Genomic DNA, 14,624 nt, shown 5'->3' with positions numbered 1-14,624 from the left:
ATTCCTTTGCAACAATTTCCTCTAGGTTTTTTTATTCTCATTTTTTCCTCTCGTGATCGAGAGACTGAGTGACACACATACAGTAATACACGAAATTCAAGGGTTTTTACATCCTCGTTCTCTCTCTCTCTCTTTCTCTCTCTCAGACGATGAATTTATCGCTAAACTATGGGCTGGTTGATAAAATCGATCAGTTTTCCTAATCCTTCTTCTTCTCCTCTTCCGGCTTCGGCGGCTGTTGCTCCGCCGGCACCATTCGCATCTTCGCCTCCTGCTCCATCTCACCGGAGAAGCCAAACTCATTCACACGCTTCACGTCCACCTTGTAGATCCAGCGCTGATAGAGGAACACGAAGAAGACGATGTCATCACGGAAGCAGCCCAGTCTGTACATTGTGGGCATCTTGATGACAAACGCGAAGATGTCATCGATGAAGGTGTTGAGGAATTTGTATGTCATCATGCGCCACGGCAGATGAGCCACAGACTTGAGCTTGTAGTTGATAAACAGCTGCGGCGTCATCATGATGAAGCCGAACGTGAGCAGGAAACCGTACAGCATGTTCAGCACGAACGAATACCAGCCCTTGTGCTCATTGTACACCAGCGAGTACGCACTGTAGCCGATGAGGAGTGGGAAGCAGAGCCAGCCCAGGTACTTAAAGGCGAGCTTGTCGTACTGCTTCGTGCTGGACTCCACATATGAGCCCTTATCTGAGAAGGTGATGCGCGGCAGGAAGCCAAAGATCAGCGCTTCTCTGTTCACATGGATGTTCACCACTTTCTGAATCTTCCACACTTCAATGCCCAATCCTATGAAGCAACTAATCCGTATCATGAAGTTCGTGTCATTATCCAACACGTACAGCAACACAATCACAGATTGGAACACGCCAAAGAACACACTCCTCACCGACAATCCCTCCAGTGATTTCCTGTTGTTCCAGAACTGAATGTCATTCTTAAAGGCTAGAATCTCAAAAACACTGTGCAAAATCGACACAGCCGCCGTCAAGCCCAAGATCAGTGGACTCGTGTCCAGCAGAGCCTCTTTCAGCGAATCCTGATCCTCATCCTGCTCCTCTGTCAACTCCGAAAAGATTCCACTCGTCCACTTGTTCTTCATCGCCTGCGCCGCATACAATTGCCACTTGAACAGCGACAGTGGCTGGAAAGTGAGATGCAATTCCAGCACTTTGGTCGTCTTGTTGAGCGGCTGGTAGTCGCGCATCATGTTCCAGTAGTCGTTGAAGAACAGCACCGGCAAGTACGTGTGACCGCCGGGCAGGAATGTGATGTACTCGTCGAAGGGCGCCGGCACGGAGCCTCGCACCCAATTTGTCTGGTCCGTCACGAGGTTTATCGTGAGATTGGGATGCCAGTGAGACACAATCTCAGTCACTGTCTGCTCGTCCATTTCCTGCAAAGACACGACAGAGAGAGAGAGAGAGAGAGAGAGCATTAGAGTTTTAGCTGAAATCCCCCCTTTTCAAGGTCCTCTCCACTCGTGCTCAATGAGAATCTCACACACTTTTTTCTCCAACACGCAATTTCACACTATATTGGGGTCATATTCGGGCTTTAGCCGCCTTAGCTTACACTGAGAGAAAAATCGAGCTAGAATTTAGATTTCAGCATAAATATAACAATAATCAGGTTGAAAATTGATTAACGAAGATTTTTTGACTTGAAATTATGCCGAGAAAACAGTATCAGTTCAAGGAAAAGTCGTAAACTTAAGTTTATGGCGATCGGACAGCTTGAAAATCTACCACGATAGCCGAAAAGGACTCGAAAATAGGCAGATTCAGGCTAATTTCAAGACCCTTTTTTGGAAATCAATTTCAAGATTAAATTATTTCTCTGAGTGTAAGAAAACAGCTTCAAAAGCTAACATTTAACTTCAGATTATGCTCTCTAATCATCATCATGAAGACTTCAGAGCTCATCTACTCAAGAATAGCGCATGTTCGCGCAGAAAAAGACAAAGCAGCGCCCTTGGAAGAGATACTCAGGCATGCGAGGAACTGTTCCGGAAGGCGCTCATGGCCGGAAACGGAGACAAAGCTCAATACTCACTGCACTGTGAGGATTCGTTGACTCTCCGGTGATGAGATTGTGCGTCTTGGAGTGCTTGATCCGTTTGAACTTGTTCAGGAGGCGCCTGGAGTAGCTCACGTGGCGCCCGGCATAGTTGTCCGTGTCGTGCGGATTGGGGCTCTGGCCGGACTTCACCACGTACGCGTGAATATAGATTGAGCCGTTGTTCTGCACGCGTTCCGTGGCCGGAATCTGCGTGCTGTGCGTGAACACGCCGTCGCGATCGCGCCCACTTGTCCAGTCATTGTACACGAGGCCCATTTGCTGCCACACCAGGAACTCCGAGCGGTGGAAGTCGGCGAAATTGTAGTCCTCCGACACATAAACATACAAATCGAACATGGCTCCGTTCTCGAAGTAGTTCCACGCCGTTGTCTTGGGCCCCGCCGGGGCGCCTGGCTTCGCGTTGGGGTCTGTCGCCGGTGCTGCCGGTCGCCGGAAGAAGGAGGATATGAAGTAGATCACGAGCGCCCGGATGATCAGGGACTTTGTAATGGCGAAGAAGGACTCCATGCGCGACGGTTGGCGTTGCTGCGCGCCCTCCTGCGTCGCTGCTGGTCCGCTGGCGCCCTCCGCGGGCGTTGCCGCAGCCTGAAAGACACCTCGAGATGTGACAAAGTCCTGGGAATTCCTGGAAATCCGGGAAAAACTTACATCACTGGCATCGTTGGTAACCAAAGCCTCGTTTTCTGCCATTTTCTGCACACTTTTCTCGGTCTCAGTCACTTTCAGCAGCTGCGAGGATCCTGTAGACGTCTGATTGGGTATCACGAGTGGGCAAGGTGGCCTATTTGGCGTGCATTGTCTTGCGAAAAATCGAGGTATTCTGAGATTTTTGCAAAAATGAGCCCAGCTGGTTGTCAAAACTCAACGAATGACAGGTGGCAGCACTGCTGGCACGTGGAGATTATTTACATTTCCACCTCGCGTAGAGAAAAACGAGTATACACAGTAGTAAATATATGATGCAGCTAAATTATTAGGTATTCCCAATTTGGTTAATAATCTAGAATAATTTCATTACTAATATTTTGAGTGGAATGCAATGAATTATCTCCATTTCTTTCTCTACGTGTAGTAAATTCAACCGTGCGTCTTGATACTTTCGTCAAGTGTTGTCATCCATCTTTTCGTTGAGTGATTTTTGAGGTTGTCTCCACGTTGAGCCAAATTGGTGAGTTTTTCTTTGATTTTCCCGTGAAATTCTACTGAAATCAGTGCAAAAATATGCTACAAATCACCACAATCTCCCGTATCATTGTTTGTGTTGTGAATCGATGAGATTTTATTGATTTCCCGCATGAAAATGCCAAATTTGTTTTGCACCTGTCAAGCTGAATATTTTCAGTGATTTTCTCACGTCTTCCCTTGTTTTCAGCATCAAAATGCAGATCTTCGTGAAAACCCTTACGGGGAAGACCATCACCCTTGAGGTCGAGCCCTCAGACACCATTGAGAATGTGAAGGCGAAGATTCAGGACAAGGAGGGAATCCCTCCCGATCAGCAGCGTCTGATCTTCGCCGGGAAGCAGCTGGAGGACGGACGCACGCTGTCCGACTACAACATCCAGAAGGAGTCCACACTCCATCTGGTCCTGCGTCTCCGCGGTGGCATCATTGAGCCCTCGCTGAGGATTCTGGCGCAGAAGTACAACTGCGACAAGATGATCTGCCGCAAGTGCTACGCGCGCCTCCATCCGAGGGCCACGAACTGCCGCAAGAAGAAGTGCGGCCACACCAACAACCTGCGCGCCAAGAAGAAGCTAAAGTAGAGCCCCTTCAGCGGCCCGCGAGGCTCCCGGAAGGCCTCCTGGCGCTCTGCTTGGCAGATTTTGGTCTGTAATTGAGAAATTCTTGTGGTCAATAAAATGACTTTCCATCTCACGTCCTTGGTGTCCTTGCGGAGTGTTGATAGCAATTATTTCTGGTCATTGGATCACGTCTTTTGGGGGTGGTTTTCGGTGTTTCCTCGGGCTTCCCTGGAGATTTTTCTCACTGTCGGATTGCATGCCAGCAGTGCGTTTTGCCAACTTTCCGGCGCACCGGCGCGAGTTTCCCGCTGAAAGTGTTGCCCGATGCGCCTGCAGATGGCATCGCGGCCACTTTCCAGCGGCGTCGTCAGTTTACAAGAAGAAGCGACGGCGAGAGGATTGCGATTGTTTGTTTTGCCCGCAGGAGAGCACTCACAGAGTTTCCTCCCCATTTTCCTACCGGAAAAGCCAGGCAGGTGTCACGCCATTCGAGGCTCGTGTGCATTTCCAGCGGCTGGGAAGGCGACAAGTGGTGATTTGTGCGCCCAGAAGGGCTGAAAATCGCGCAAGAGAGCGGCTGAGAGCGTGAGAGAGAGAGAGAGGAAGGCTCGAGAGACAAAAGTGGTTCTTTTCCGTTGATAAATTTCGCAAAGAAATTCCCACGAAAATCGATTGCAGAATTCCTTGCAAGTGTGTTTTCGTTTGCCGCGACAGGATTCTCCCTTTTTTCCCACACATTCGACTGCTTGTGGCGCTTTGAAGTCCCACTGGGCAGAAAAAGAGCGAATTTTCCGTGCGATCGGGAAAAAGCCCGCCAAATTTTCCGGCTCTTTCAGCGCGAGAATATCACAGTTGGAAGACAGAGAGATAGTGAGGAAAATCCGGTGGTTTTGCAAAGTGTTCTCGGCTGAGGACAGAGAAGAAGTGACAGTGAGTGAAGGAAAAAGGTGTGGAGGAGGTGAAAAAGGAGGCTTTTCCAGCGCAGCAGATCCAAAAAAAAATCGGACAAAGAAGAGGAACACCCAAAGCGAATCGGCGACTTTTCATTTAAAAGGTCAGAATTCTTCTTTATTTATTTCTTTAATTCTCTCGAAGCTCTGGAAATTGATCTTGTTCAACGGCCAGGAAGGAAATTTATTACTGTTATATTGCCTTTCTCTAACCCCAGCCAACACAGTTTACTCAGTTCTGGTGAACAAACACACTCCCTAATCGCGTCTCTCGAGAGGGAATTCCAATAGAGTTCAAATGGCCCACGATAGCGGCTCACCTGCTTCCCCGTGAGCGATCCTCGGGCGCCCATTCAGCGCCACAGACTTGATCCAGAAACGCTCTCGGAGTCGTGCTCCGTCTATCTAACATCACTTAAGCATGAATTAATTCTCCGGCGACCTAATCTCACTTGAAAATTAATTGTGAGAAATGATGGTTATTAATTCAACGACGGACTCTCGGCAAAGATAAGCCCGGGACTTGAAATTCCCCTGACAATCGCCATCCATTTACTCATCAATAAACCACCTCGTTTCCCACCCTTCGCGACTGAGGCGCACCGAGAGAGAGAGAGTGAGAGAGAGAGAGAGAGAGAGAGAGAGACGTAAAAAAGTGCGTCCATCGTGCGAATCCAAAGGACGTGATAAGCAATCGCCAAGGTTACCTTATGGCTCGATTTGTACGTAACATTTCAAAGCTCCATAACTTAGGATCTTTTGGGCTTCTATGGTCTAAAATATGAAAAAAAATTACATAGAAACTGAATTTTTGATCTTAAATATGTTAACATCAACTTCTTAAGCGGTAATAGTGAGAAAAACTTGTGTTGTTTCTAATGAAGTTTTAGAGTTTTGCAAGACCTTTCCAAAGGATCTTAATTCATTCAAATTGGAGAAATAGAACCAGAGTTATGACTATTTTTAATTTTGAAATATGGGCCCTTAAATCTAGGGCCCTTAAAGACTTAGGTTCTTATGCAGGGGTTCAATGGAAAGCTCTGGAAGTCTGCTATAACATACTCAAATTTGAGCCTGATCCATACTATAGGGACTGAGTAATTGAGGAAAATGTGTTTCTGGAGTCTTCAAAATGGCGGACAGAGAGGTTAGAGTTTGTTTTTAACACCGTCAAGCTCTAGTGGAAGCACTTTTTCGTTAGATTACGTCATATTTGGCCTCTCCGATATAATTTCAGTCCATTTTGCGACATTCAATTTTTCGCTCGTTCACTAACAGAGCGAACTTCGCCCAATTCAAAATTCAAAGAGGAGGGAAATGCGGACTTCTTCCCACCTGCGCCTCATGTTTCCATTAATGACTTCCGATCTTGAGATGGGACAAATATTCTCTCACACACGCGCAGAAATTGTAAAATGACAATCTTCCCTCGTACGAATATCATTTCCGAGCATTTAATCCCTAGCGTTCTGTGTTCTCTTGGCGAACAGAAGGTAACACAATTCCACCTCTATTGCCTTAATTGCAACTCTCTAATGCTTCTTTCCCATGACCACAGTTGAGAACTTCCATATCTCTGGGTTTTGCTTTTTTGTAGCCACATTTCTTGCCCTTTTTGCCTTTCGTCTCACCTCCTCGCCAGCGGACAAAAGGCACAGCGTATCGCCAACAATGGAGAGCGTCGTCATATACGGGCAATTTAGAGAAACACGATATTATTCTGGCGAGAAATATTTCTCCCTTTGAAATCATCTCGTGAAATTTATATGATCGCAAACTAAACTCAAGTGATATGAGAAAGTACGTGATTCTAATGACGAAAACTGCTCGGTTTTTTTTTCCTATTCTCTGCGATAAAAACAGAATTTACAACATATTCCTAAGCACTAAGTCTAATTACGTGAATTCTCTGGCGTTTCTTGCCCTAAAATCGAAGGTTTACGACTTTGTTCAGAGTTCTAGTTCAGGATAATTCAGTTTTTCCGTCTTTCTCGGTTGAATTTATTTCTTCCTTTCAACTATTTGTGGAAAATTGACAGAATTGTGCTTTCTATCATCGTGTTTAATTAAAATCACACACGATTTCAAGACAAATAATCAGTTTATCTGTTGAACTATTAAATTGGTAAGGCGAGAGTATAAAGTTAATTGGATTAATTTAGTTCGATGCTAGAATTACGTGCACCCTTTTGAGCGATGCTGCACTTTTCTTGATGAATTGATTCTCTCTCCGTCTGCTTATCGTGGTGAGAAAAATGGTTTTGTGATATCAAATTAAGTGCGCGGCATCGAAGTGGTGCAGATCATAAAAAATGCTTCATATCTGCGAATTTATGTATATACAGTGGTGCAAATTTCTTTAAGACACCTAAGAAATTTAGGTCAATTTCCTCGAAGTATTTTTGTGTGCTACAAACGCTACAATTCAAGGCTTTCTAAACATTATGGAACGCTTGAATTCTAGAAAAAAAGTGAATGAAAGAAATACACAATTTTTAGCATCAAAAGGAAAATTGGCCTAAGTTTCTGGGTCGTCCTAAACTAATTTTCACAACTGTGTATTCCACCTCTCTCGCTGTCTCGTGGGTATGATAAAAAAACCCACCCTCATCCCCACTTTAATTAGAAATCTTTTGCTTGCAAGTGTTTCATGTTGAATTTTAATTTGGCAAAATTAACATTCATGGGAGGGACAAATTGAAAAGTTTACTTAGGAGTCGCCTCTGCCAGACTGATTTACTCTCATTGAGAGCGCAAATAATTCCGTGGGGATGATATAAAAAAAATACTCCGGAGCTCTCGAGGAGGCGTCTTAAATTCACATAAATTTTTTCCCGTTCTTTCCTGGGCGCGTCGAGTGAAGGACAAAGAGAGATTGGAAAGGGGTTAAATGTGGGAATGAAATAATATTGGGAATAAAACGCAAAGCGAGAGACAGAGAGAGAGAGAGAGAGAGAGAAGTTCCTCAATTCAGGCTGTTTTTCACGATTGGCACAGAATTCCCCCCGAGAAATGAGATAATCCTGGACTGAGTGGAGAATCGAATGCCTCATCTTATCTCTCTGGCAATTCCTTCAGTGTCGCTTCCTGAGAAATATTGCTACGGGAATTTGCCCGGATTGTTGGCATATCGCAGAGTTAAGTGGAGAATTTCATCCCAAAATGATTTTTAGCTTCGACAATTCCGTGCCATTCCTCTGTGCGATATTATTTAATTCCTCTGACTGAGAGTCACACACTAAATCACATTATTAACAACTCGTGGCCCTTGAGTTTTCTTTGTCAACTAAACAATACTAAAGACTTTCTCTGTTTGTGTTTCTCGTTTGGTGTTTTCTTAGAACAAATATTGTGAATCCCGAGGGAAAACTAATTAGCGTTCTTTGTGACCCAAATCCCCGTTCTGGCTCCGGATTTCTCGGCTCTTCATGTCACTCAATGGATGTAGGATTTGCCGCTCTCGAGCAACTCGCACAATTTCGACACATTTCCTGTCGAGCACACATTCCTAATCGCAAGAAATTTGGGCTTTGCATTTTAATCCAGCGCGCAATGGCTTTTAATTTGGTCATTTTGTGCCTCTCATGAATTTCTCCATTCACATTTTGCAAAGGGTTCTCAACGTCACATGCGCAAGAGTTGAAGAAAAATTCGATTTTGACTCACGAATTGCTCGGTGACAATTGAAATAAATAATAATAGTGTGAAAAAAATGACCCGAGAGTTTATTTATTAATCCTATTCAATTGAAAGTGTTTTTTGTCTCTGATGCGTCATGAAGTGAATAGAACAGCGTGATAAATAAATTCAGGGGTCGTTACAACTTTACAGACTTTGTATTTCACTTCATAAATGCTACGAATTACATTGCTTACACTTTTCTTAGCTTATTTTGACGTCCAATTGAATGAAATACGAACGAGATTTCGATGCAAGGCAAAGTTGGGACTTTATTTAATAAGAATTTAAGTTATCAAATTATTTATTTGCAGCTATTTTTGAACTGCAATAAAATGCGAGATTTGCTCTGTTTTCATTGGAGATTATTTCAACTGCCAAAGTGAATCGCAATTGGTGCGTTTAAATGTACACAAATTACCAGATAAGTCGGCTAATCTGTGCGTAAATTTTCCGACTTTTTTTTACTGTACGCGACAAATTTACGAATTAATAACATTGACAGCTTATTTAAAATGTTATGAAAATAAAGTTGCAACGACTCGCAATGGTGATTGACGGAGTGATTATTCGCTCAATTAATGAGACAAGCGTTCATTGTTCAATGTAATCTGTCTCTTTCCATTTAGCATCTGTGGAAATTTTAATTCCATTATGTGCATTCCGTGTGCCGAGATGAGAAAAAAGACATATTCAAATTGAGGTTCACTCTATTGACTTTGTGGCATTTCTCTTGGGTGATCTTTGGGCAGGAACCATGAGAATAATCTTATTTGGTGAATATTTTATCTTGTGGCGTTCCGTGGTTGGAATGGAAGTGGTTTAGATGTTGGTATGAAGACTTCCAAGATCACCTGAAGAGTGAGAGGCCACTGCCCTTCGACAGAGAGAGAGGGAGAGAGGCACAGCGCGAGTGTCGCTGAAGAGAATGAAAGAACTTCTTGAGATTCTTCTTCTCCTCCTCGGCATTCTCGCTCGATCGTTGATCATTGACGATGATCATGTGCGCCAGAGAGAGGAGAGCTTTGGTAAACCTTTTTCACTCTCCATCGTGAAATTCTATTTTGCCTCCTTCGTGGCCACAGAGTTCTTGTTGTTGGATTTCTTCTTTTGGCGCTGGATGGGCGCAAAGAAAGGCTAGAAAACGAGTTGTGCGATGCCCCAATCATTGATCTGCACTGCTGTGTATAGCAATTCAAGAGAGGCACTGGCACTCCAACTGTTCTTTTCGCCGTCATTTGAAGCCAGAGAGGGAGAGAATGTTTTTAAGAATGTGCCCCCAAGAATACTCACGAATATGTGTATTTGTGTTATGTCTGTCTTCAATTTTGCCTCTCCCCACATCTTGGCCATTTAAAAGCCCCATCAATTTGTTTACAATTCGATCCGAATCGAAGTCAGACGGCCAGAGTGGAGAAAAATGGGTTTCCTCGAAAGCCACACGAGAGGCGAATATTTCGGGGCTTGATATTTTAATTGTGGATTGGAACCGAATTGGAAAAATGGGATTATGAGCCAGAAGGGAGATGGTGCAGTAATTGGTTAATTACATTTGGGCATTTTTCACACAGTTGGTGCCTCAATTAGCGTTTGGCCCCACGGAAGAAGGGCGAGATGTGGAGGCCTAAAAGTTGATTATTTTCCTCGCTTTTCGGTGCCTCTTCTTCCCATCTCGCGTGGCTCATGGGTCAGTAATTGGCCTCTGTCTCGAGCAAATGCTCACTTGTTGCGAAAGATTGACAAGATGTTGGAGTAAATATTGATGGAAATGTCCTCTAGGCCTCATGATTAACCCTCGAGAGTTGGTCTTTCGCACACAGTGTGGACGGTGAAAATTGGATGATTTCTCTGACTTTTCGAAAGTTTTAAAAACTTCCAACATATGTCATGTTATTTTCTCTGCGAGATTTCCCCCCGAAAAATATTTGGCTATGGGCGGAAGAAATAGTGGAGAATGTAATAAATGAAATCTTCAATTCATTTCAATTGATGTGGAACAGAATAATTTAATGCTCCACAGGAAATTATTCCACTGAACACAGCAATTTATTGTTGATTTCGGGAAGAATAGCAAACGCACGATATAGGCGACTGTGGCTCAATAGTCAATGCGTTTGACTCTCGATGTTACAATCGTATGTTCAAATCCCGCCGCTTGCAAATGTTTTAACACAACAGAATGCAAAAATTAACCTCTTCAATGGCAAAAAACAGATCATATTGGTTGCTGTTGAATGTTTCCAGTTGAAACATACACTTCACTGGAATTGTCTTGCCATCTGTCTCTGTTTATAAGGTGGGCGTTTAGAACCACTTGTGGTTGGTCGGCAAGCTGAGAATTTGCCACCGTAAAACAAAAACTTGTCTAGAATCTCCTCTAATAGGATAGCATAATAATAAGTTGGTGTCCTCAGTCAGGAGGAAGTTCTGCAGTCCAAACTTTAGCGGCTTCGCAACAAAGTCCTGTATTTGTTGCAGAATTTAGACTTCAGTGACTACCGTGGTCTTCTCCTCACGTAATAATCACTGAAGATGTGAGAGATTTGATGTGAGAGAGGGAGAAAATTCTATATTTTTCTATTTCAAAATGACTGAGATGACATGTTGGGATATTTTTTTTGTCGACTATGAATGATAAATATTTGTGCTGCAATTCACGAGGATTCATTGCGATATTTATCAACAGATTGAATGTATGATTATTCAATTATTTTGTGATGGATTCAATATACAATGAATCCGTTTCAATGCGAAGATTCTTGTTAACCAATATTTTCATATGAGCACAAATGCATGCTTTATTTGTACAGAACTAATAATGCATTTGTGCCTCTCATGGTTTGGGCAAAACGCTCGAAAATTTCCAAGTGTGCTCCATATTCGCTGCTGAAGGTGCACAAATAGTCACAATTGTTCAATTAATGCTGCAGTATTTGTTTGAAAATGAGAAACATTTGGAGCGAGATTTGTTGTGTGGTTTCACACGCGTGAAAAAAGGGTCTCTATAGTTATTTGCATAATATTTATGCATCGGTATTGTGATTGACCAAGAAGAACTCCCACATTTGACATGGGCAATTAAATTTTTATTGTGGGGGCTTTGCATCTAATCCATCAGAGCTTTGTTGTTTCTCAAGAGGCGCGAGAAAGGTGAAGGGTTAAGATAATGATGGAGTGTTGAAAGGTATCACAGATGGAGTGATTGCTTGGCGAGTTCACAGGTGTTAATACGAATTTTCTCTTTGTTGTGCGGCTTCAATGCGTGATGATGATTGTGCTTATGCAATGCGTAGTCAATATGGATGCAGCGTGCTTTTTTTTCTTGTGTATATTCAGAAATTTTCTCAAGTAGCAGCAACATCTGCTTGAGCAATCGCTCTGGGCTGTCTTATTTTCATACGGCAAATAGCAAATGTGACACAATTTTGTGAAAATGTGCGGCACTACACATTCCAATGCTTATAGATAAACAATTAGTTGGATTGTGTGTTTTCTCAGCGGCCAGACAATGTGTATAAATGTTGTTGTGTTTGGCTTGAACGGTCGCTGGGACAATTGAGGATTTCTGAATGTTGTTAACATGACTATCACCGAAATTGTGGAATTTAAATGGCTGACCCATCGTGTCCGTTTCTTCTCTGCGGGGCGAAAAAGCGCGTAGGCTGTCTATATAGAGGCATTTTTCTCTTGTTCTCCCATCCCTCGACATCTTCTCTATGACTTTCTTCCGGGTGACGCGCGTGTGTTGTTCCACGAGACGACATGCGAAGAAATAAAATTTAATTGAACATTCTTGGCATAATTCTATCCGACGATGAAGCGAGAAGACTAAGATGGCTGCAGGGGTAGAGAAAAAAATCAACTTGACATTTTTTGTATTGGGCAAGGGACAGATATTATTGTCGGAAATGGTGTACAGCCTTGAGGAAGTGTAAAGAATTAGAAGTGATAAAATATTTGCCTTGTCAAAGCTTCTACTTCAATAAATTTGAGCATTTTTGACATTATTTTGGTTAGAAAAATTGATTTTCTTGTTTTTCTAGGTTATGTGATTAATTTAAGACAGATTCTAGTGATTAATAACCCTCATATACATAAAATTTATGGTTATGCTGGGAATATCTCTCTTTTTCTTGACAGAGTTAAGCATTTTTGTTCAAGAAACTTCATAATTAGTTGAGAAAAAGCTTTAAAGTCAGTCATAACCTCAAAAATGTCGTTTCAGTTAAGAAGAATGTGTCTTTGTTTAGTTGAAATCTGAAGAATTAATGATTCTGCACAGAATCTGCGAAAGTCTTAAGAAGTAGTGTACAAATTGAAGGCATAATATCTCCCCCATGTAATTGGGTAAATATAAAGGAAGATTGAAATATTCCGGACAGTTTTGATGGTGAATTCGCTTGCTATCTGGAGTGATGGTGAATTGACGGAGTGTCTTGGTGCAAAATTACTTGTTTCTATATTGAAAAGTTGTTTTAAACAGTCCCATTTTGCCCTATAATGCTTCCCTGTGTCACTCGCTACACCCAAATGCTGCTGGAATGCTTCAGCTTGGCTGAGGGAATCGAGAGTCATCGACTCGATGGGAACGGAAGTTGCAACCGTAAACAAAAGCGCGTCCAACTTGATTTTTTTTTCATCATCTCCATGGGAAGTACAGGGAAAAAACAGCGTGAAGAATCTCGAAGGGGGATTTGCACTAATGAAGTTCACCAGCAAGTTTTGAAGAATTGCCGCAGATTCGATTTTTTTTTTTCTTATGTGCGTTGATGCGTTATCGGAAGTGGCAGCTTTCCATCAGGTTCTTGACGTTTTTTTTTCTTCAATAAGTATATCCATATGGAGTTAGTAATTATGATGCAATGGGGAACAGAGACAGAGAGGATAAAAATTTATTCAAATTACCCCGCAAATGCCACTGAATGCGGTGGCGCACAGTGAAGAATGTTCTATGTGTAGCTTCGGATGATGGTGCAGATAAAAAGTGTGCTAAAACGCACCACAGAGGGCAAAAGGTGCAAAAGTACAGCGAACAGCCAGCGAGAGAGGTGAATATTGAGAGCAGAATTCGAGTGGTTGGAGTGGAAAATATTAAGAGGGATTGTATATTGAATTTTCCAGGCAACAAACAGCCCATCTACCATAGATGTTGCACACAAAGTGAAAATATCGACTGAAATTTGAATAAAGAATCCACAATCCAATTTGCATTCTAAATTTATATGGATGGATGTGTGTGTGTGAGTGTGTGTGTGTTATATATTAAAAAGGCAGCAGCGAAACGGGCAAATTGTAACATACGTCACTCTTGCCTATGCGGTGAAATTTTAATATGGAGAGAATCTGGGAAAATCGATATTTTGCAAGTTAGGGAAAAGAGCTACGGCGGTTGAGGAATTGTACGAGTGCGAGGTGGTGAGGAATAATGCTGACGTGTGCACGCCAATAATAAATATACCCTTCTCTCAAATATAGGAGCAAAATTGCATCACACACACGCGAAAAGGGTGCATTCTCGCTGCACTCTGTATTCAATTGATTGCTGAACTGGAAGCTACACAGTGCCAAAATGTTGAAGAGCAGTGGCACGAGAGGAAACGCGTGTTGGCTCTCGTAGACATAGCGGAGGTTGGCTTCTTTTGGGGTAGTTAATATGCTGAATCTACTTTAATCGATGGCTAGATGGAAAACTGTGAAAAGTCGACTATTCACCGTTTACGTCGTACATTTTTTCTAAGAAAATTGTCTCAAACTGGCATAAATCGCTTTATTTTGAAACATTCTGAAAGAGTTATCGCACTACGTTGAAGTGTTGGTACTTTCTTTCCAATATCGACACTTATCGACACAAATTGCATTAAATTAGTTTTTTTACCACATTTTTTGGGAGAAAAACAGGACTTATATGGACTAATTAGTTCTCAAACCGTCGATCTGAACTAATTTTCCTCTTGAGATTGAGTTAAAAAGGAAATTTCTCACTATCCGTGTCGATAAGTGTCGGCATTGGAAGAACTTACCGACACTTCAACGTGATGGAATAACTCTCTCATTTTAGATTTTCTTAGCCTGTTTATCAGTTTTGAATGTGCATATTTGGAAAATTAAAAAAAAAACTAAGAATTCAAGTAATATTAAAACTTTA

The 14,624-nt window shown here is 42.5% G+C and overlaps 2 protein-coding genes across 2 annotated transcripts; one reads left to right on the top strand and one right to left on the bottom strand.

The window, feature by feature from the left end:
- Position 1: 1 nt before the first annotated feature.
- Positions 2–2,973, bottom strand: LOC132261206 (putative lipid scramblase CLPTM1). Its single transcript, XM_059759863.1, has 3 exons — positions 2,755–2,973; positions 2,080–2,691; positions 2–1,420 (listed from the first exon to the last, which is right to left on the bottom strand). Exons 1-3 carry the CDS (start codon positions 2,794–2,796, stop codon positions 200–202), a joined length of 1,875 nt encoding a protein of 624 aa, XP_059615846.1. The 5' UTR covers positions 2,797–2,973; the 3' UTR covers positions 2–199.
- A 205-nt stretch (positions 2,974–3,178) lies between these two features.
- Positions 3,179–3,984, top strand: LOC132261207 (ubiquitin-ribosomal protein eL40 fusion protein). The gene is made up of 2 exons (XM_059759864.1): positions 3,179–3,274; positions 3,479–3,984. The coding sequence occupies exon 2, from the start codon at positions 3,486–3,488 to the stop codon at positions 3,870–3,872; it is 387 nt and encodes a 128-aa protein (XP_059615847.1). The 5' UTR covers positions 3,179–3,274; positions 3,479–3,485; the 3' UTR covers positions 3,873–3,984.
- The last annotated feature ends 10,640 nt before the right edge of the window (positions 3,985–14,624 follow it).

This window comes from Phlebotomus argentipes, unplaced genomic scaffold (assembly GCF_947086385.1).
Source record: "Phlebotomus argentipes unplaced genomic scaffold, Phlebotomus argentipes genome assembly scaffold_18, whole genome shotgun sequence".
Classification (NCBI taxonomy): domain Eukaryota; kingdom Metazoa; phylum Arthropoda; class Insecta; order Diptera; family Psychodidae; genus Phlebotomus; species Phlebotomus argentipes.
This window is presented reverse-complemented; position numbering and strand designations above follow the sequence as displayed.

Coding starts and splice junctions, on each gene's coding strand:
- LOC132261206 (XM_059759863.1), bottom strand. CDS start 2,796: ATGGCAGAAAACGAGGCTTTGGTTACCAACGATGCCAGTGAT. Junction 2,692..2,754: donor TTACCAACGATGCCAGTGAT/GTAAGTTTTTCC, acceptor GGTGTCTTTCAG/GCTGCGGCAACGCCCGCGGA. Junction 1,421..2,079: donor CAACGAATCCTCACAGTGCA/GTGAGTATTGAG, acceptor GTGTCTTTGCAG/GAAATGGACGAGCAGACAGT.
- LOC132261207 (XM_059759864.1), top strand. CDS start 3,486: ATGCAGATCTTCGTGAAAACCCTTACGGGGAAGACCATCACCCTTGAG.